This window comes from Scomber scombrus, chromosome 3, assembly GCF_963691925.1.
Source record: "Scomber scombrus chromosome 3, fScoSco1.1, whole genome shotgun sequence".
Classification (NCBI taxonomy): domain Eukaryota; kingdom Metazoa; phylum Chordata; class Actinopteri; order Scombriformes; family Scombridae; genus Scomber; species Scomber scombrus.
The window spans coordinates 381,225-402,442 of NC_084972.1; the positions used below are offsets into that span (position 1 = coordinate 381,225).

Here is a 21,218-nt window from a genome sequence, read left to right on the forward strand (position 1 = left end):
GGTGTTTACATGACAAATCATATCAGCTCTGTCTTGCAGTCCAGGTTTGGAGAACAGAACAATTGCAGTGATATGCAGGACCAGGTCCAGGACAGGCATTCCAACATGAATAAAGGTACAACAACTAAAGCCCCATCCAAGTGTTCATGTGATAACTCTATGCTACAGAGCCTGAGCATCGAGTTATTCTTGGGTTGGTACACATAACCTCACAGAGAATGATATTACTCTGATGACATTCCTTCTGCTGATATTTGTAAATTATAGATTTTAAAAAAACAACAATAATCTAGTTCAGAATGTTGTCTTATGAAGTGCGATTGTATCATTAAATCACTAAATGTATGAAACTGACAGGAAATGCATTCATTGGCTTATAGGGTGAGCTTTGAGGATTCAGCTACCCCTTCTTTCTCATGGATTTGAACTTATCTTTTGTGTCCCTTGCCAGTTGGCATTGTTCCTCCAAGAACCAAGTCACCTGCTGACGAATCATACAGCACTGCTGGAGTTTCCCGGCCTAACAGCAGATTGCCAAATGGAATTTCTAGGGTATGTCAACCTTAAGTACATGTAATTAATGCCTATATGTTGATCCAAGTCACAGTATACATATGACACTTTGTGTAGAAATCAAACCATCATCTGTCAGTTCTGTCATTCAAGCCTTTGTTTTTGTCTAAATTGTGTAAATTCGGAATTACCTTTCCTATGTTTACAGAAATAACCACACATCATTCTGATCACCACCAACTGAACTGAACCTTTTTTAACCCTAGTAAAAATAGCAAGCACATCTTCAGGTAACTGAAGGAGTTGAGATATTTGAAAAATTGATGATATAAGAAAAGATCTGGAACAGGTCAAAAGAGAATCCGGGGCCCTGTCAAAATGTCTTATCCTTTTAGACATGAATAGTTGTTACATTTGTTTCTTTCCATAAGTGTTTGTCTTAATGACCTCATAAGTATAAACTCTGCATCTTGCTATCATCATTTAAGTACTAATCTAGAACTGCCACAATTAAGATCCTTAACTTGCATGTCAAACTGTTATCCCCTGAAGCAATTTCATAAATAAAATTACAAAATGATGCTTTCTTGGATCATGAGTTTAATGTCCAACAACTGGGGAGGATCATGAAACATGCATCATTAATCATGAGAAGTTTACTTGATATCTCAAGATAACAAGATGATTAACTGTTATGGCCTTAAAAATACATTTCAGCACAGCATAGTACTAATCATGATTGTTATCTTAATTATTATTAGTATTATGTATTGTGCCGAGCAGAGGTCACTAAAAGGCAGATTGCGATCCGGACCCAGACGCCGTCCTTTCTGGACCTGTAACTGATGAAATATTGAGGATTGTTAAATTTTGTCCAGGCGCTTCTATTTAAGGGGTGCAGCTTCTCCAGGTATTACAATAAAAGTAGAGCAGCCCTCAGAAACTCACAGACCAGTGCATAGACAATCTTCTCATGTGATGCCAATCAAATCTGTGAATCTGGACATGCCGAGAGACTTGACTCAGTAAAATACACACAGAGAAAAGAGTTCATATGTGTTGAGACGTTTTGTTCTAAAGTTCTTAGATGTGAAATGAAGTTTAAGTTAAGTTTAAAATTAAAAAGAGGAGAAGAGAGAGAGAAAGGACAGAGAGAGAAGTACACTGAAAATCAACATTTAGGTTAGTAGGTCCAGGACAGGAACCGGTCATCCCGACGTCTACAACCCCAGGTTACCTGTTAGACGAGAAAGCACAGAGAACTCCATGGAAGAAGTTTAAGTTAGTGAATGCATTAATAGTAAATGAATGTTAATGGATATAGATGGATGGATAGAGAGAGAGAGAGAGAGAGGAGGAGAGAGGAGCTCAGTGAGAGAGAGTCCCCCGGCAGTCTAACCCTATAGCAGCATAAACTAGGAGCTGGCTAACTATAAGCTTTATCAAAAAGGAACGTTTTAAGCCTACTCTTAAATGTAGAGAGAGTGTCTGCCCTCCGGACCCAATCTGGGAGAAGGTTCCACAGGAGAGGAGCCTGATAACTGAAGGCTCTGCCTCACATTCTACTTTTAGAGATACTAGGAACCACAAGTAGGCCTGCATGCTGGGAGCGCAGTGTTCTAGTAGGTACATAAGGTACTATGAGCTCTTTAAGATATGATGGAACCTGATCATTAATGGCGCTTTTCCACTACACAGTTCCAGCATGACTTGCCTCGGCTCGCCTCGACTCGGTACAGTTCCTTTTCCATTACAAAAAAAGTACCTACTCAACGTGGGCGGGGTCGTCATAGCACGGCTCCGCGAAACTGCCGTGACTTCGTTTTATATGCGACACAAAACACATAAACAATGTAGGACATTGAGGCAGTGGTGTACTTGCTGCTGTATGAGGCTTTTTGTCACACACAAAGCAAGAACATTGAGCCGTATGGCTGTAACTATGGTAACGCTGCTGCCGGTATTTAAAAATGCTGGGTTTGATTCTTGTGTGGGACGGCTCATGACGCTTCCAGCGACAACTCTTCTGACCAATCAGCGGCCAGCAGTGTGTCGACGTCACATTTTAGTACCGGCTTGGCTCGCTTGGAACCTCACCAGAGCAGGTACTAAAAAAGTATCAGGTACCAGGTACTTTCCCTAGTGGAAACGCAAAAAGAACCGAGGCGAGTCGAGGCGAGTCGTGCTGGAACGGTGTAGTGGAAAAGCGCCATAAGAGCTTTACACACTGATTCATCCTCTAACATAGGAAACTCAGAAACTGCTGTTAAACCTGATATTTATTTAGACTGTTTCTCTCCAGTCGACCTTATAGAACTAACCTCAATGATCACTTCCTCTAAACCATCAACCTGTCTCTTAGACCCGATTCCAACTAGGCTGCTTAAGGAAGTCTTTCCCTCTGTTAGCACTTCCTTATTAGATATGATCAATCTGTCTTTAGTGACAGGATATGTACCACAGTCTTTTAAAGTAGCTGTCATTAAACCACTTCTTAAGAAGCCAACTCTTGATTCAGAGGTTTTAGCCAACTATAGGCCCATATCTAACTTCCCCTTTCTCTCTAAGATCCTCGAGAAAGCAGTTGCTAATCAGCTGTGTAACTTTCTAAATAATAACAGCTTATTTGAGGATTTTCAGTCTGGATTTAGAGCTCATCATAGTACAGAAACTGCACTGGTAACAGTTACAAATGACCTCTTAACTTCATCAGATAATGGACTTCTCTCTGTCCTCGTCCTGTTAGATCTTAGTGCTGCCTTCGATACTATTGATCATCAAATCCTGTTAAAGAGACTTGAACATTTAATTGGCATTAAAGGAACAGCATTAAACTGGTTTAAATCCTATCTGTCAGATAGATTTCAGTTTGTAAATGTTAATGATAAATCCTCCATGCAAACAAAAGTAAAACACAGTGTTCCTCAGGGTTCAGTGCTTGGACCAATACTATTCTCCTTATATATGCTTCCTTTAGGAAACATTATTCGGAAACACTAAATAAATTTTCATTTTTATGCAGATGACACCAAATTATATCTATCAATAAAGCCTAATGAAATCAACCAGTTAACTAAACTACAAACATGCATCAAGGACATAAAGGCCTGGATGACCTGTAACTTCCTGCTGTTAAACTCAGAAAAAACTGAAGTTATTGTGCTTGGCCCTAAACACCTCAGAAACACATTATCCAATGATATAACTACTCTGGATGGCATTACTTTGGCCTCCAGTACTACTGTAAGGAACCTAGGAGTTATATTTGACCAGGATCTGTCCTTTAATTCCCACATAAAACAAATTTCAAGGTCTGCCTATTTTCATCTGCGTAACATTTTAAAAATCAGACATATTCTGTCTCAAAATGATGCTGAAAAACTAATCCATGCATTTGTTACTTCTAGGCTGGATTATTGTTATCATTATTATCAGGCTGTCCTAACAAGTCTCTAAAGACTCTCCAACTGGTCCAGAATGCAGCTGCACGCATTCTGACAAAAACTAGAAAGAGAGATCACATTACTCCTATTTTAGCTTCACTGCATTGGCTTCCTGTAAAATCAAGAATATAATTTAAAATCCTTCTCCTCACTTTTAAAGCTCTTAATGGTCAGGCTCCATCATACCTTAAAGAGCTTATAGTACCTTATGTACCTACCAGAACACTGCGCTCCCAGAACGCAGGCCTACTTGTGGTACCTAGTATCTCTAAAAGTAGAATGTGAGGCAGAGCCTTCAGTTATCAGGCTCCTCTCCTGTGGAACCATCTTCCAGATTCGGTCCGGAGGGCAGACACCCTCTCTACATTTAAGAGCAGGCTTAAAACTTTCCTTTTTGATAAAGCTTATAGTTAGCCAGCTCCTAGTTTATGCTGCTATAGGCTTAGACTGCCGGGGGACTCCTACCTCCATGATGCACTGAGCTCCTCTCTCCTCCTCTCTCTCTCTCTATCCATCCATCTATATCCATTAACATTCATGTACTATTAATGCATTCAGTAACCTACACTTCTTCCCCGGAGTTGTCTGTGCTTTCTCGTCTCACAGGTAATCTGGGCCTGTAGACGTCCGGATGACAGATTCCAGTCCCGGACCTTCTAGCTTCAATGTTTATTTTCTATGTGCTTCTCTCTCTCTCCTATTCTTGCTCTCTCTCCTCTCTACCCCAACCGGTCGAGGCAGATGTTCTCCCACTTTGAGCCTGGTTCTGCCTGAGGTTTCTTCCTGTTAAAAGGGAGTTTTTTCTTGCCATTGTCGCTAAGTGCTTGCTCATGTGGGAATGTTGGGTCTCTTTAAAATTAAAACCTGAAGAGTACGGTTTAGAACCTGCTCTATGTGTAAAGTGCCTTGAGATAACTTTGTTGTGATTTGGCGCTATACAAATAAAGATTGATTGATTGATTGATGATAAAGGTAAGGAGAAAGATTTTAAATTCAACTCTAGATTTTACGGGAAGCCAATGCAGTGAAGCCAAAATAGGAGTAATGTGATCTCTCTGTCTAGTTTTTGTCATTCTGGACCAGCTGGAGAGTCTTTAGAGACTTGTTAGGGCAGCCTGATAATAATGAATTACAATAATCCAGTTTGTCAGCGTCATTTTGAGACAGGATGTGTCTGATTTTTGCAAAGTTATGTAGATGGAAAAAAGGCAGTCCTTGAAATTTGTTTTATGTGGAAATTGAAGGACAAATCCTGAACTAGGTTACAGTGGTGCTGGATGCCAGAGTAATGCCATCCAGAATAGTTATATCGAGGTACTGAAAAATAACAGACATTATGATGTTCCGGAGTCCAGACCTTCACCAATTTGGACCTCAGTGAATTTTATTTGAATACCCCTGGTGCAGAGATTCATACACAAAGACAAAGTGCTTTATTTATTGCATTAAAAATGGAAAATAAAACAGAAAATAAACCATAAAGCTGATACACAAAGGTCATATAAAAAAAAGATGATTTTACTGTTTTGTATGATTTTGTTAAAAGGTGGCATATAAATATTATGGCTAAGAGATGGAGCCTCGGGGAGCCCCTCCGTATTTGTCCACTGGGATGCATAGTTACCAAGTGAAACAAAATAGCTTTTAAACCGGAGATAGGACCTGAACTACTTTGACATAGTTTTGCCCTGAATAAAATTATGTTTCTGTTCCACATCATTGTTATAGGAGCGTCCAAAAAGCGCTGTGTTTCCTACAGAGGTGAAGTCAAAGATGAGTGTGGAGGAGCAGAATGAGCGAATCCGTCGCAACCAGAGCAGCTCTGTGAGGGACAAGAGGCGGAGCCTAAACCTATCAGGCAGTCAGTCTACACCGAACTACAAAGTGGTATGAGCAACCATGTGATGATGCTTGTCAAACATGTTCACACGATATGCAGGGGTTCTCCTACAAGTACAGCAAACAAACATATGAATTCACAGTCTGCAATAATGTGAATAACATAAAGGGTAAAAAGTGATACTCTCTTTATATAAAGCAAAGAATCTCAGTCTGTCAGTGTGTACTAGAGGTGTGTTTGTCCTTCACATGTCTTGAGAACTGGTGATCTACTACTTCATATGTGGCTGGACACACCTCCCCATTCACTTAAATGAGAAAATGTATCTAAACTTTTGACTGGTACTGTACGTTAAAGGCTCAGAGCTGGCATTAGGTTGTCCAGTGGCTGATATCTGTGGGAAGACTTCCAGATGGAACTGATGTTTCTTGGAATTGTTATGTCACAACAAAATAATGTCCAATGATATACTGCAGTGAGACACAGCAGCATCTTCTAATGGACTGTTACAGAGCTCAGGAAGTTTGTGTGTCTGTGCAGATTCGTAGGCGTCTGACAGCTCATGAGATAGACATCAAAGACTTAGAGGCAGCAGTTCGAGGCCCGGGGCTGGAGTCTCCTCGGGAGGAAATTGCTCGGCTGAGACGGTTAGAGGTTGAACCAGAACACTATGACCTGGACATCAACAAACAGGTGAGAGCAGTCAGCTAATCCATTACTCTTTCATTCACTCTGGTCATTAAACTACTGTATGTGTAATATTTTAAAAGGTATGATTTTGCTGCCCCAAAGTATTTTTTTTATTCACGTGTGTCATGTTTGTTCTAGCTGATGGCTCCTGACAAGGTTCTGATCCCAGAGCGCTACCTGGATGTAGATGATAACTCTCCTCTGAGCCCAGAGGAGCAGAAGGAGAAGCAGAAAAAACTGGAACGGATCAAGACCCTCATTGCCAAATCAAAGTGGGTTTAGACTCAAACATAGATGTATTAGTCAGTTTTCTGTCCTACTCTGTACCATATTTTCCTCAACATTAAAAAAACAAAACCTAAAGGAAAAGACTGAACATTATAATTCTGTAATAAATTTCGATATAAGTCAATGATTAACAAAAGCACCATCTAAATGTTTTTTCATAGTTTTTGCATCTCCTTTCATCTACCCACTGTCAGTTTGCAGAACATGGTTCCTCTCCTGGATGGCCCAGTGGAGGGTGGAGCTCCAGTGAGCTCCCAGCAGCAGTTGCAGGAACAGGAGAAGCGTATTGAGATCTCCTGTGCTCTGGCTGCTGAGGCCTCACGTCGTAGCCGCTTTCTCTCTGGTGAGGACTTCCTCCACACAGCTGCTATCGACACCATCACCACATCACTAACTATGTCCCACTAACTGCTCACCATGATTACACAGCATAGGACAAGCCACATTACTTACTCTAGCCAACTAAAATGTAATCTGGCAGAATATTCTTAGAAGCAAAAACATTTAAAATCCATTTCTCTCACTCCAAAATATTTAACGAAGAGGTGAGACTTTTTCATCCATCTACTGCTGACAGTTAGTGTTGACTTAATTCAAACAGGATGCGAACCTGACAACAGCCACTTTTCATTTTGGCATGTTGTCAGTGTTAGGCACATGTTTAGTGCCAACTGAATTAAGAAGCTGCAATGAATAAATGCTTTGTACACTGATCTTTACTAATGAGAGAAAGATAGGAGAGATCAAATCCCTTGCATATGCAGAAAATAAATGTTGCACTGTATAGTCCGGTTGTCAAGAGCAGCTATACAGTAGGTGAGTACAGAAAAGAAGAAAGGGTTAGGGTTATATTTGACCAGATTTATGTTGGCCAATACCAATTCAAATCGAAATCAGCACCAATACTGATACTAAGGTCTGGCTCTGGAAGTCTCTTTGTTTAAAATATGCGAACACCAGAGTAGTTACAGCTACTCATTATTTCACTACATGCATCTTGGAATCGTAATGTAATCAGACATCATATTTTAATGTATGAACCCATGTTTATGTAAACAGCAGTATTTATATTAAAAGGCATTTTTTTTGTTTCTTTGTTTTGCTGTCACATGTTTTGTGTGTTTGCATATGTATGTGATGAGCTATTCTACAGCAATTATTTTACAGATATCATTCAATCAGTTATATTTAGTACAAATGAATAGAGGCAAAACAAAAGCAAAAACTAAGTGCTTTTTTGCTTCACTTACTCATGATGGGGCTGTTCAATATTGACCTAGTATGATATTGCAAGTTTTTTGTTTTCCTCATAGCAAATTGTAGTAACAAAACTATCCAACAGACAGACAGTCAAACCGTGATGGTTTTATCAAACACAAAAACAAGTGAAATATCCTGTACTGAAGAATCAGCCTCAGCTCTACTTTTAGTGCTAATTAATAAATGCTGGCACACTGGACTTAAATGGTAAATATTGTAAACATCAGCAAGAAATGATTCATTATGGTGCACTATAAATATAAATCAATATGACTTACAGCATTACAGATTTATTTTGAATCCAGACCGTACCCACAGTTTTTTTTCATGAGTCAAAAGGTTCAAGTAGATTTACACGTCATTGAAAAAAATACAAAAAAGGTCTTTAAGTTCCTTTTAATTGAGATCTTGTGATACTTTTTGGTACTGTCACAAGTTACCCCATAGTTCAGTAGTTCTTAGTATGCAAGGGGAGTGACAGATGCATAGCTGAGCCACACTGGGACAAGGATATCCGGTGATCCAGGGAAACCAGATTTAGCAGTGTTCTTAATCCCGAAAAAGTCCACAAAATCTGAATGCTCAGGAGTCCCTCATCTTTTCTTATCAACGTACTTTTCCCTTTGTTTGGCTCACTCTTTGTTTTGCCTTGCATTTTCCCTTTGTTCACCCCCCCCCCCCCCCTCTTTCATCTCACTCCAGCCCAGTGCGCCCACAGTCCCCCCACCTCCCCGACCAGCCTGGCCCCTCCCCCTTCCACTGCTGACTTCCCCAACTCCGCCCACATCATGAAGGTGTGAGTCTGAGCAGGTAAGTCTGCATTCACCATCCTTCTTCCCCTACCCTGTTTGTACCCTCTGCTAGTTTCTTGAACTGCTTTTGCCCATAATCCCCTTAACTAACTATGATATGATACACTATAAATATGAAATTAATAGGATGTTTACATGAAGACTAGTATTTAAAAACAAAGCACTACAGCTTGAGGTGGAAAAAGCCTGAGCCTCAGTCTCTCAAAACATCCTTTTCACTAAGCTTGAAGGTCCAAGTTACCATTCTGGACCTTAAAAACAGTAGTATCATAAAAATATATCATTACAACATCCAACTTATTTTTCACATAGTATTTCCAAAAACTTTGGAATTGTTTGTCCCTGTGAAGTGCTGTAGCATACAGTGCTGTTTCCCAGAATATGTTGTGTCACAGAGGCTTGGGAAGCAGAAGCAAAGAGGGAAGTATAGCAAGGATCTCTAAAATGTGCCTTTCATGTACAAAAACAATATGTTCTTCTATAGTGGAAATTAAAAATAAATCCAAGTCAGAATTTCATTCATTTGCCATAGTAGTACCCCATACTGAGTAGTGACAGACAGGTAATCTGTGTGTGATCTTCACGTCTCTCATTTTGTTCGTCTCTTCTTTTGCTCTGGTTGCCTGTAGTTCAAGCCCTGGCTGCTGTCAAGTTTGATGGAGCATCTTTCTGAGGATTCACTGAACAAGCTGAGCAACGAAGATTGCCCCAAACAAATGACTTTTAATTTTTTTAGTAGCTAAACTGATACAACAAAGGCACGGATACCTGTCAAAGGAGGTCCATAGAGGCAAGTGCAAATTTGCATCCCACGTTGACACTACGAAGACTTAAAAGCTCACTTCCAAAACTTCAATTTATTCAACCCACCTCTGTCTTCTAACGTGTGTGCCTGGAGGCACAAAGGAAGGTTGCAGTTCTCTTACCTGCTTCAAGAGGTGTAATAGTTCTATATAATTTAGCTCAGGACATATACTACAAAGTACAGATTACTGATGAACTATGATGAGGACGATGAGATGTTTTACACTCACTGTGACAGAAAGTCATGAAACAGTGAGGTTTGATATGGACCTGTTCACAAGGAGAAACTACATATGAGAGGCCCACACTGGAGATGAACCAGGAGAAAAGCTGCAGATAAATTAAGAGAGTTAGGGATGCAGTCAGATGAACGTGACTGAAGTTACAGAGGCGCTTTGAACATGCATCTGGACATTAAAAGCCAGAGGAGAATGTTTATTATCTATAAATCTCCATATCTACCATGGAAATCCCCCAGTGGCCCCTCACCCAGTGAGGAGCAGTACTTGATGACAGACTGATTTTGGGTATTTTCCCACAGTGACACATGCTCCCAGACCTTGACAACTCACCGAAACAAGAGTGAAGCCTCTCACCCTTTGTGAAAAGCTGAGCGATCTCTTTCTGAACTCACTGTGATGCCTGTTTTACCAAACCTCCATTCCATACCCTGCTCCAATCCTGCTCCAATCCTCTCAGCCTGATCTCAAATCAGTTACACTCATATGCAAACATTAACATACCGTACATTTTTAAGGGACAAGTAGTGTCGCCTGGAGTATATTTAATTTTCATACGTCATCCATTTTTCAAACCAAACACAAGAACGCAACATTAAGCAAGATGAAGAGCATTTCATAAACCACGACTCGTCCTACAAAGCTGCTAACTACAGCTATTTGTCCCATAGTAAAATCTGAATATGACATATGTGACACGCAATGTTTCCTTGCATCCCCCACCCTGTCTCATATTTGCTGTCATGCTCAATATTTTTTATTCAACTGCTGTAGGATCAGACAGTATACTCCCAAACCTCAGAGATGCACAATATTAATACCACCCTCATTCTTTCTCTCCCATTCATAATGCTATCGTCATACCCTCTGCCTGCTGTCAGAGATGGACAACAACTGCTTTGTTTGGTGTGACGGCCCTGTCAGACTGTCCAAGCTGAAATATTTTCTTTTAGCTAAATAAAGGTAATTTTGTGCTATCTGCATGGTTGAGGGTTGTTAAACCCTAAGAACTTACTCACTTTGGTTGGACATGCATATATTATTTTGTTCAGTCTAAAGTGGGCTTTCCTGATTTTCATCCGTCCATCACTGAAATGAGCATAACACCAGCAGTGGAATGTGTACTTGGGTAGACCATGCATATTTCAACTTTAAAAAAGTAGATTTAAAAATAAAAAAACACTGGAAGGAAGTGACACAATCCTCCGTTCTGGATATAAAGAAGCATCTGTATGAGACAGCTACAAAGCTAAAAAGGACAAACAGAAATTGCTCAAAGTCAAAGGTAAGTTTAGAAGCTTTTTCTTAGTGGAATTAAGAGTTTTCACTTTAAATGTGCTCAACCTACAGCATGTGCTCATGGCAACAACAGTTTGGTACTTGTGGTAAGGTTTCAGCAAAGTCTCTAACTTACCTAACCATCTTTACGTAACATTGATGGTGGTCATCCGGTGGATAGACAATAAAAATGTAAGCACACACTGCTGGTAGGAAACAGAGAGCCATCCACCAACCTTCACACCATCACTGTACATTGCTCTATGGAAACCTAACATATCTGAGCTGTTTTGGTACAGAACACTGGTACTGAGTATAATTCTCTAATTCAGTACAGGTGCATATGACTGTAATTCATATGAGTTGCAACCTGAAGTGTTACCTCACAGCATTTGGTGATGGTGTCGCATTTGGATTAATCATCATATGGCTCAAGAAATTACCCCAGTGATTGTCTACAGATATAGGTTTAAGTATGTTGGTTTTATCTTTATAAATGGTAAGCTGTATGTGGAAAGTGAAAATAGAAGTGACCTTAGATGTGTAACTGTGTCTGTGTAGAGAAGCTAGCTAATGATACATTCATTTGAGAGGAAACATAATGGGAAATCCTGTCATGTAGCATATCCCAACAAGACTTCATGCCATCTTGCAGTGCCATAGAATGAAGCATGTCTTTGTGTTTGTTGTGATGAATAGACATATTCATGTAATGACTTACAAAGGAGTTTGAATCTGGAGGAAATGTAATGATTGATGATACCACTGGAGGGTGCCAAAGTTAAAAATGTTCTAAATCTGAACAGAGTGGTTCAGTGGCAACTTAGTGGCATTGTGATGAAACTCCAAAATGGCCAAAATTATATTGGTAAGTAAAACATTTTAGAATAAAAACAGTGGTTTGAATACAAAAATATGTTTAAATTAGTCATTTATCATTTATTGGGTTAGGGTTAGGGTTATTTCCCAGTGACACTTTTTTTCATAATGCTTTTTTTTTTTAACTGAAGAAAGGATAACTTAAAGGAAAATAATGAAATCTCATTTCATATTTGTCAGTATTGGCTTCTCAGTTAAACAGAACAAGTATATGGCAAGTGGGGAGTTTCATCTGCTGGTATTTTAGAGCAGTGTGACTGCTTCTACCAATGTCTTTCACATGTCATGCTAAAACACCCGTCCATAAAAAGTCAAGGCTATCTCTATCATAAAAAAGTGTTTTAACTTTTTGTGATATAAGACCTTGTTCTCAGTCTCTTCATTGCAAAATCCACCAAAGTTAAACTCTGTCACCACATACACACCCCTCCTGTTTGTCATGATTATCGCTGTTCATCATGCTTGTGTTGCCCTTACACACTTCAGTGTTCAGGTGACCTGTCTTTACAGAAAGCTGTATGTACCCAGATTTAGAGACAATATGTTGCAGAAAATTAAATAATGGAATTCTATACTGAAAGCAGTTAACACTTTTCACTAAGCAAAAACAAACGAGGATTTAAGAGAATACTTCTATTTTTTCTTGTTTTCAGTTTTTTTTTTGTTTTTTTTAGAAAGGGAATACATTCAAAAGAGGCAGTACATATTTTTTTAGATGCATGGTTATTCAATGACAAGTTGACAGGTGCAATTTTTACACTCAATTACTCAACGTTTTGCATTTTTCCACAAGATTTCGTTTTTATTGTATTGCTGTTGAGGACTGTGCAGGACATAGATATTTTTGGATTAATTGGAATATGATGTGTTAAAAACTGACAGCCGAAAGGTGGTGTCCAATATTTGATACTAGATGTAGCATTTGTGGCTTATGAAAATAAATAATATATACATTATATAAATTGGTCAGTGTATATAGTATTATGAATATCAGTTACTATCACACTATCACATGTAACCATTGCTACGTTGGGGGAAAATAGGCAAACTGCTTGAACTATGCAAATGATAAAAAAGAGACAAATAATACGCTAGCTTTCAGAAAACCTTGCAATAAAGTGAATGTATACAAATGTGTTCTCTAGATGCTTCTGAATTTACCACACTATTTTGTATGATAAAAACATGTCTCACTGTCTGGAATGATGATATATTTACTGCTGTTTAATCCACTTGTTGATGATGAATTTCACTGCCAAAAATACTGAGACTACTGAGGTAAACTGTCCAGCCCGCTTGTTAACAATAGGCTCCCTGATGATATTCTACAGACTTTGATATATCAAATTGTATGTCTGAATGAATAAAGTACAAAAGCAAAGACAGACTGACTTCTTTCATATCATAGCTTAGAAAAGTCATAGAGTCAGAACTGCAAACATTTTAACTTCTTTTTTGTGGATAGTAAACGGTTTTATCTCCATAATTTACAAATGATCATACACAAGTAAGAATCTAAATAAGTAACAAGTAAAATCAACATTTATAAAACACATACAAGGAATCCTGACACACTTTTGTCTAACATTGAACCTTACTCCTCTTGAACTCTACTTGAGAAATATGCTGATATATTTAAATTCAGCATGAATTTGTTGATAAAGTAATTTTTAAATACTATGAGCTCTGCAAATGCAATTCATCTCTGTTGTACTGGAATTAAAGCACATTGAATAACATTTTAAAAGCTGGAAAAACAAACTGCGTGACTGGATATGACTTAAGGGAAACAAGAAAATATGTTTTGTTAAACAACACTTTTTAAGGATGAGGAGCACACTCTTCACATAGAAATAATGTGTGTGATTTGTGAGAAAGTTAAGTTAATCTGTTGACAAACTGCTTACCAATGACTGAAGAAAGACCTTTGTTGGTTTTCCGTGATAATTTTGCCATTGATGTTTATTTTCCCCTCCGAATAAGTTTGGAAACTGCACATTTCTTGACTCACTGGAATTCTTCTGAGTGACATCACTGTGTCCCCAGATCTCAGCTATAACAGTATCTGGGTGGGTATGAGTTCATTATTACTGATGGGACTGTAGTGACAATAGTGATTCAGTACAGTCAGTTTAGTTTAAAAATCTGTTGTTAAACGATTGTTCACACATGCACTGTATATATGCATATTGAAATTCTAGCTTTAGAAATAACATCTATTACATACATTGTATTGAGGACATTGTATATTGTATTGATGATGAATTATTTTATGTGATTAATAGGATGATGATAAATTTGATTATGTGCATGGCCTTGCTCTTTTTGGCAGGGGGACTGCCAATGGAAACTAGCCTTTTAGCTACAATTGGGTGCATTTACTATATATATAAATCATTAATGTACACTGTCCGTCTTAAACAAATAAAGAAAAAGAGAAGAGAAGAGAGATATTACCAGATTGACATTTGCTCCAGTCATTTTAACACGATACAATTCACATATAATTATTGTATAACTTCTTGTCCTCAGAATCCAAATCAGCTTTACTGTCATTTTTTAAGACAAAATAATCATATAGCACTGAGATGCCTCCCAAAGAAAGGAACATACCGACTACTGACCCTGACCAACTAACCCTGAATTGACAGAATCTTTTCCTGCTCAGATTGTTTTGTTTTGTTGTTGTTTTTAAACTTAAACTATGTCCATCCATAGCATAGTATGCAAAGCAGCAAATTACTGGTAACAAGTTGTCTTGGTATGAATATGAAGATATGCAAAGTATCCTAAAAACACATGGCTGACTTCTTAATACCATGCTTCATTTTAATATTAACATCCAGGTTGCAGACTTTGTTGGCTTCAGCTGTGTGAACCCTTGCTGTGTCCCCATATATATGCTTTTATTAACTGAAGGAGAAACTACAAACAAGCCATCATGTAGAGATAAGCTCAGAACAAAATTCTGTGTATACTTCCTTATTTGTCACGAACAAACCAAACAAGCTTAATCAAATTCCACAAATGACCGTCCGTTCTGAAGGTGGTTCAATGGATGTTCATGTTGTCCAACTCATGTTGATCGGATTGGATCGGAACGCCTTAAACATGTTCAGATGTAATGAAAAAATGAAATGTCACAACTTTTTGTTTTGGTTTGTTTTCCTAGCCTCCATGAGGCTGAACTGAGGATAAGATAAATAAGGAGTTTAATGAACTGTAAATCATGAAAAGATATTCCAGTTGAGAGCCAGAATATAAATATAACAACATGGAAATATGCATGATATGTGCCTTTTAAAGCTTTTATTAAGCACTTTGATATCTGATTCTTGTCTTGCTTATTTGTTATAAGTTCCCAAATCATTCAATACTACAATAGAGAAGCATTCATGACAATGGCAAGTCTTCCATTTATTAAGCAGTAATATGTGTTCAATTATCTAGAGTGAACATACAAATTGTGAAGATAAGAAGTCTTTACTTTCACTGTTGCTTTACAGTTAGACTTAGGGTTCTCTAGTTGTGTTTTTTCATACTCAGATCAGCTGAAGAAGAGAGGGTCTGAAATATGGAATGAAAGAAAAACAGAAAGAAACAGAAAAAAGGAAAATATAATAATACATTTAATTTATACTGCACTTTTCACTTATAGCAAAAGTGATACAGTGTTAATAACATAGAACACACTGCATAAAGAAAATAGTAGTAAGAGTTAGAATGGAAAAGCCTTTATGAATAGAAATGTTTCTAGACCATTTTCAAAAAGAGTCTAAGGTCTGTGCTGTCCTCACATGGTTAGGAAGCCTGTTCCGTAAGAGTGGTGCTGCAGAGCTGAGGGCTCAATTCCTCATGGCATAATTCCAACATGGTAAATGGTAAATGGACTGTACTTATAGATAGCTTTTCACACACCGTTGGCGCAGCAACAGGAGCAATTTGGGGTTAAGTTTCTTGCCCAAGGACACATCGACATGTGGACTGGAGGATCCGGGAATCGAACCCCCAATCTTCCAATTGGAGGACGACCGGGCTCAGGAGGTAGAAGAAATGAGAACACAAGGAAAGACTTAATGAAGGAAGGAAAGAAGGACACAAGTATGTAAGAAAATAACATTAGTATTTTCCTTGGAGAACAGGGAAAATAATAATGTTATTTTCTTACATGAATGTTTTTTTTAGCTAGCAGTCTTCTCCTTCCTGCCTTCCTTTGCTGCTGCATGCTATAGTACATTTCTTGGAGTGTTACTGTCAACAATTGTTAATCATGGAATAGCATAAATCCACCTCTGGGTACTTAACTATGTACTCTGAAGATACGTGATGAATAAATTCAATGTATTTAGTCTTGAGATGACTTTTGGCATTATATAAATAAAGATTGATTGATTGATTTGAATGGCTGCCTTTAAACTCAGTTAACCCAAGAATCCCCAGTGTGCTCAGTGTGCTCCTGCTCTGTTACTATCTGCTAGTTAATGTTCACCTCACAAACTGACAACATCACGCACAAAGGTCACAGAGAGAAAAGGAAAGCATTACTAGTCATAGGACAGCAAAGTTAGTGAGTACAGAAAGAGGGAAGATAAAAGGGATCACCATGGTGGCCATCGCAGAGTTCCAAAGTAAGTGTTCTCACAATTCCTTTCTTCTAAAGTATTAGACTGAAGCTGTGTTACTATAAGTCACTAACAGCTTACAGCACACCTGATTTCACAATACAAACATCAGCTTGTGGAAGCTTTGTACCTCAAGGTAAAAGACAGAGGTGGAAAGAGTACTGAAATATTCTACTCAAGTAAAAGTACCACTACTTTGATGAAATTTTACTTGAGTACAAGTAAAAGTATTGGTCTAAGAATATACTGAAGTAAAAGTAAAAATTAGCTTGTTAAAAATGTACTCAAAGTAAGGTTACTTAGTTACTTTTTTAACATGGGGGGGGTTTACTCAGTAACGGATGTGATTTAAAATGTAGTGAAGTACAATACTTCACACAAAACATACTTAAGTAAAAGTAAAAGTACAGATTTTTAAAACTACTTTAAAAAGTACAAGTACACAAAAAAACTACTCAATTACAGTAACGCGAGTAAATGTAATTCGTTAGTTTCCACCTCTGGTAAAAGACTACATATATACCAAGAGAGTATAGTATATGGAAAGCTGATTATTGAGGTAAAAGGTACTCATTTTATTCAGGCCAATAAACATCACAGAATCACATCTAGGACATTTTGACTTAAAAATGACTCCTGTGAGAATGAATGAGCTGTGCTGATATAAATAATAAAATATTATATAATATGATATAATATCTCTTAACAATGTGTCTAATCTCTGACTAATAAATCAGAAAGTGAGATTAAAAGCTTTGTATAAATGTAGAACTGGGACTGTGATCGTGTCTACCCACAATTCCCCTCTCAAACACCAAATCAGCCAATAGCAAGCCTCCAAAGGTAACAAGACATGGCTGCTTAACATCATTCATCACAGCGTCATGATCAAGATTATCCATCATTCATTGCACCTGACATTATACCTTAATATGCTGTAATATGCATGAGGAAAACTTATATATTTCTCTACAGCACTGTACCTAATATGGGTTTTCAGAACTAATCTATAAAAATCTGTAGAGGTCTTTTTAAATATGTGTGCATTAATTAAATATATAATTGATTATTTCTGGTTTAATGAACCAATCTAAATGGGGTGGGATTACGTATCACTCAGTTTTTGTAGAGAATAGGGATTTCTATCACAATTTACCCAACTTCCAAAATTCATGGAAGGACATCAACTATAGTGCTTATTAGTTTTAGGCCATGCAAACATGTTGCTTTAGCTGCTGCTTATGCACTCTCCTGTTGTATTTGAGCCTGTGCAACATGTGAACTGGAACACTGGAGATAGATCTAAACTGTAGATTACAGTTTGGAACATGCTCTAACCCTTAACTCTTAGAGATACATTTAGTACATTTGTAAAACTGAGCTATAAGGACCAATTGCATTCTCTTTGTATCTATCCCTTAATGCAAATCATTGTGACATTTTATTTGAACTTTTTGTACTGACTAAATGAACTGACTAATTCCCTTCTGTACATTTGTCTTCCAGAGATTGGTATTGGTCTGATGGGATTTGGTTTATTCTTCCTGCTCTTTGGTGTGCTGCTTTACTTTGACTCTGTATTGCTGGCCTTTGGAAACGTGAGTAAATGGTCACACCTCACACACACATCTGCTCAGTGTCAACATCACAACGCACTGAAAAAAAAAAACTTATAAGATTAACTTAAAATCCTTGAAACAATTTGCACTAATGCCTTTTATTTAAAATGACTGTTGTAACGTTAAGTATAACTCACTTGCCAGTATCAAGTTAAATAGTAAAATGTACTTAACATTCACAAAGATATTGTGTACACTTTACTTTATTCTATTGAAGTCATTAGTTATATTTATTTAAACTCATTACATCAATTAAATTGTTTCATAATCAAAAATATCACTGTCATCAAAATACAAAATCTTACATATTTGTGGTATTTCCTGTTAATAAATAACTAGATTTTATTGTTTTTCTGTTTGACATTTTCAGTTACTTAGTTGCATTACATTATATTACTCACTATAATTTTCTTTTGATAAATGTTCCCAAAGAAATGTAATCATTTCCCCATGCATTCAATACATTTTTATCACAAATCACACAACAATACAATTAAACTGTTTATTCAGTAATGAACAGCAAATAGCAATACACATAGTACATGTGATGAAAACCTTACAGCACTCTTAAACTGCAATTACAACATTCCAACTATTTAGTTTACTTTTGCTCTGGGTTATTTTTGCATTAATCACAAACAAACAGCAGCTTACAAATCACAATATGTTTTTAAATATAATATTTTCCAGCCATACTTGACCACATCAAACTGAATCTTTTGTAGAGTCAAAACTGAAAGTATGTGTGTCTGGACAGCAGTGGTCTATATAAAGCAAAGCTGCTGTATGTGAGTGGAGGGTCCAATGGAGCTGACTGTCTTTGAAAGCTCTTGTTAGTCATTAGCAAGGTGGAGAAGTGAATTGGGGTATAGCAGCAGCTGAGATTGTACATTACTTTCTTTCCCTCTTTATCAAACACCATAATGTCATCAGAGTGGAGCAGTGAACAAGTGCACTGTGAGTGGAGCAGATGACCGTATAAAAGGAATACACTATATGAACAAAACTAATGGAACACCTGGTCATTACTCCTACAGGAGCTTTGATGACATCCTATTCTAAATCCATAGGCATTAATAAGGAGTTGGTTCCCCCTTTGCAGCTTGAACAGCTTCTACTCTTCTGGGAAGGCCTTCTACAAGATTTTGGAGTTTTTCTGTGGGAAAATGTCTTGGTAGGCTGAAGCATTAACACTTCCCTTCACTGGAACGAAGGCGCCTGGCCCAACCCCTGAAAAATAACCCCATACCATTATCCCTCCTCCACCAAACCTTACAGTTGGCACAATGCAGTCAGCCAACATTCTCCTGCCATCTGCCAAACCCAGACTCGTCCATCAGACTGCCAGATAGAGAATTGTGATTCTATAGAGAACACGTTTCCACTGCTCCAGAGTCCAGTGGTAGTGTGCTTTACACCACTCCACTTGAGGCTTGGCATTGTGCTCAGTGATGTAAGGCGTGCATAGAGTTGCTTGGCAATGGAAAGCCATTCTATGAAGCTGCCAGACCACAGTTTTCTGTCATGGTTAACGAGAGCTGGACCCACGGTGCAGAGAAAAAGGACCCAAGAAATAGTTGCAAAAACAAAAATCTTTAATGATTGTGGATTGGCTAAGCTGGAGCGGGGCAGAGGTGGCCGTTTGAGTCCGGGGGGGGAAGCAGGCAAAAGCAGGAACTGAAAACAGAGAACGCAGTCAGGATTAGCATTGTAAAAATAAGTAGCAAGTCAAAACTACAGCGCCAATGTACATCAAACTACCACGGAGGTCAGCTGACAATCTGGCGATGAGTGGTGAACTGAACCGGGCTTATATCCAGGGGAGAGTGGAAGTGGCTGATTGTTGGCAGGTGGCTTGATTGAAAATGGCTGATGGTGTGCAGGTGTGCAGGTAAGTGGTTAACTCCAGCTCCGCCAAGCTCCAGGCAAACACACACAAGACAGGGAAAACAAGACAAGACACATGCCCACAAAAGGGAAGGGAAAACAAGGAAAAACACTAGGATCCTGACATTTTTGTGTTAATGCCAGAGGAAGTTTGGAAATCTCTCTCTCTCACGGTGACTTTTATGCACTGTGCATCTCAACACTCATTGACCCTGGTCTATGACTTTATGTGGGATGCCACTTCATGGCTAAGTTGCTGTTGCTCCTAAATGCTTCCAATTTGCAGTGACACCACTTACAGTTGACTGTGGAATATCTAGCAGGGGGGATTTTCATGAACTGACTTATTGCAAAGGGAGTATCCTGTGACAGTACCATTCTTGAATTGACTGAACTCTTCAGAACAACCCATTCTTTCACAAATGTTTGTATATGCAGACCCACTGTCTCTGACACAACACTGTTTTCACACCTTCGGTCTCTACCAGCACCATTACGGAGTGAAGGGCATCTAACCAATTTAGAACACATATTTACAATTTAAGCCTACAGATATTTACATACCCAAAATACAAATCACTGTTGTCTAATGCGCATTAAGTTTAAGCCGATTAAATACCAAACAAAAGCCAACAAAAAACCCTCTACCCACAGTCCCTTCTGTCTTCCTTGACTACTTGGTTTAGTTTAATAAGGTAATTGACATCTGCTGAAGTCCTGTGGCTGCATCCTCACTTGTGCACTGCATGAAAACATGCCCCCGGAAAAAGACCTCAAAGAGAGTCATTAGTGGGGGTTCCAAAAATAAAAGCCCAACAAACAACAAAAGAACTTCCTGTATTACTCAATATGAATGCATGTGTTTTCTTTACCTTAGTGAGGGGATGCTTTCCAGCTCCCTTACAGCACCCTTCCACCTTTATTTTAAAAAACTGAATTATGTTTGCAAGTTGAAACTGACAAAAGTAGATGGTATTCATCATTCTTTATTTCACAATGGGTATAACTAAAACTTCTATTGAAATTGGTGCAAACTGCTGTCCC

General features: G+C 38.2%; 2 protein-coding genes across 3 annotated transcripts in view; both read left to right on the top strand.

Moving 5' to 3' along the window:
• Window positions 1-13,431, top strand: part of plekha6 (pleckstrin homology domain containing, family A member 6) — a 61,499-nt gene extending 48,068 nt beyond the window's left edge. Inside the window, exons 17-24 of the mRNA XM_062415730.1 lie at window positions 40-115; window positions 452-552; window positions 5,685-5,843; window positions 6,337-6,489; window positions 6,625-6,758; window positions 6,969-7,117; window positions 8,737-8,844; window positions 9,476-13,431. Coding sequence (XP_062271714.1) covers window positions 40-115; window positions 452-552; window positions 5,685-5,843; window positions 6,337-6,489; window positions 6,625-6,758; window positions 6,969-7,117; window positions 8,737-8,834 — 870 coding nt within the window. The 3' untranslated portion in view covers window positions 8,835-8,844; window positions 9,476-13,431. The remainder of the gene's footprint in view (window positions 1-39; window positions 116-451; window positions 553-5,684; window positions 5,844-6,336; window positions 6,490-6,624; window positions 6,759-6,968; window positions 7,118-8,736; window positions 8,845-9,475) is intronic.
• Window positions 13,432-16,540: 3,109 nt separating this feature from the next.
• The window catches only part of golt1a (golgi transport 1A), a 49,085-nt gene continuing 44,407 nt past the window's right edge, over window positions 16,541-21,218 (top strand). For both annotated transcript variants that reach the window (XM_062415889.1, XM_062415888.1), the window contains exons 1-2: window positions 16,541-16,674; window positions 18,175-18,266. In XM_062415889.1, the coding sequence (XP_062271873.1) occupies window positions 16,650-16,674; window positions 18,175-18,266 (117 nt within the window). In that variant the 5' untranslated portion in view covers window positions 16,541-16,649. The remainder of the gene's footprint in view (window positions 16,675-18,174; window positions 18,267-21,218) is intronic.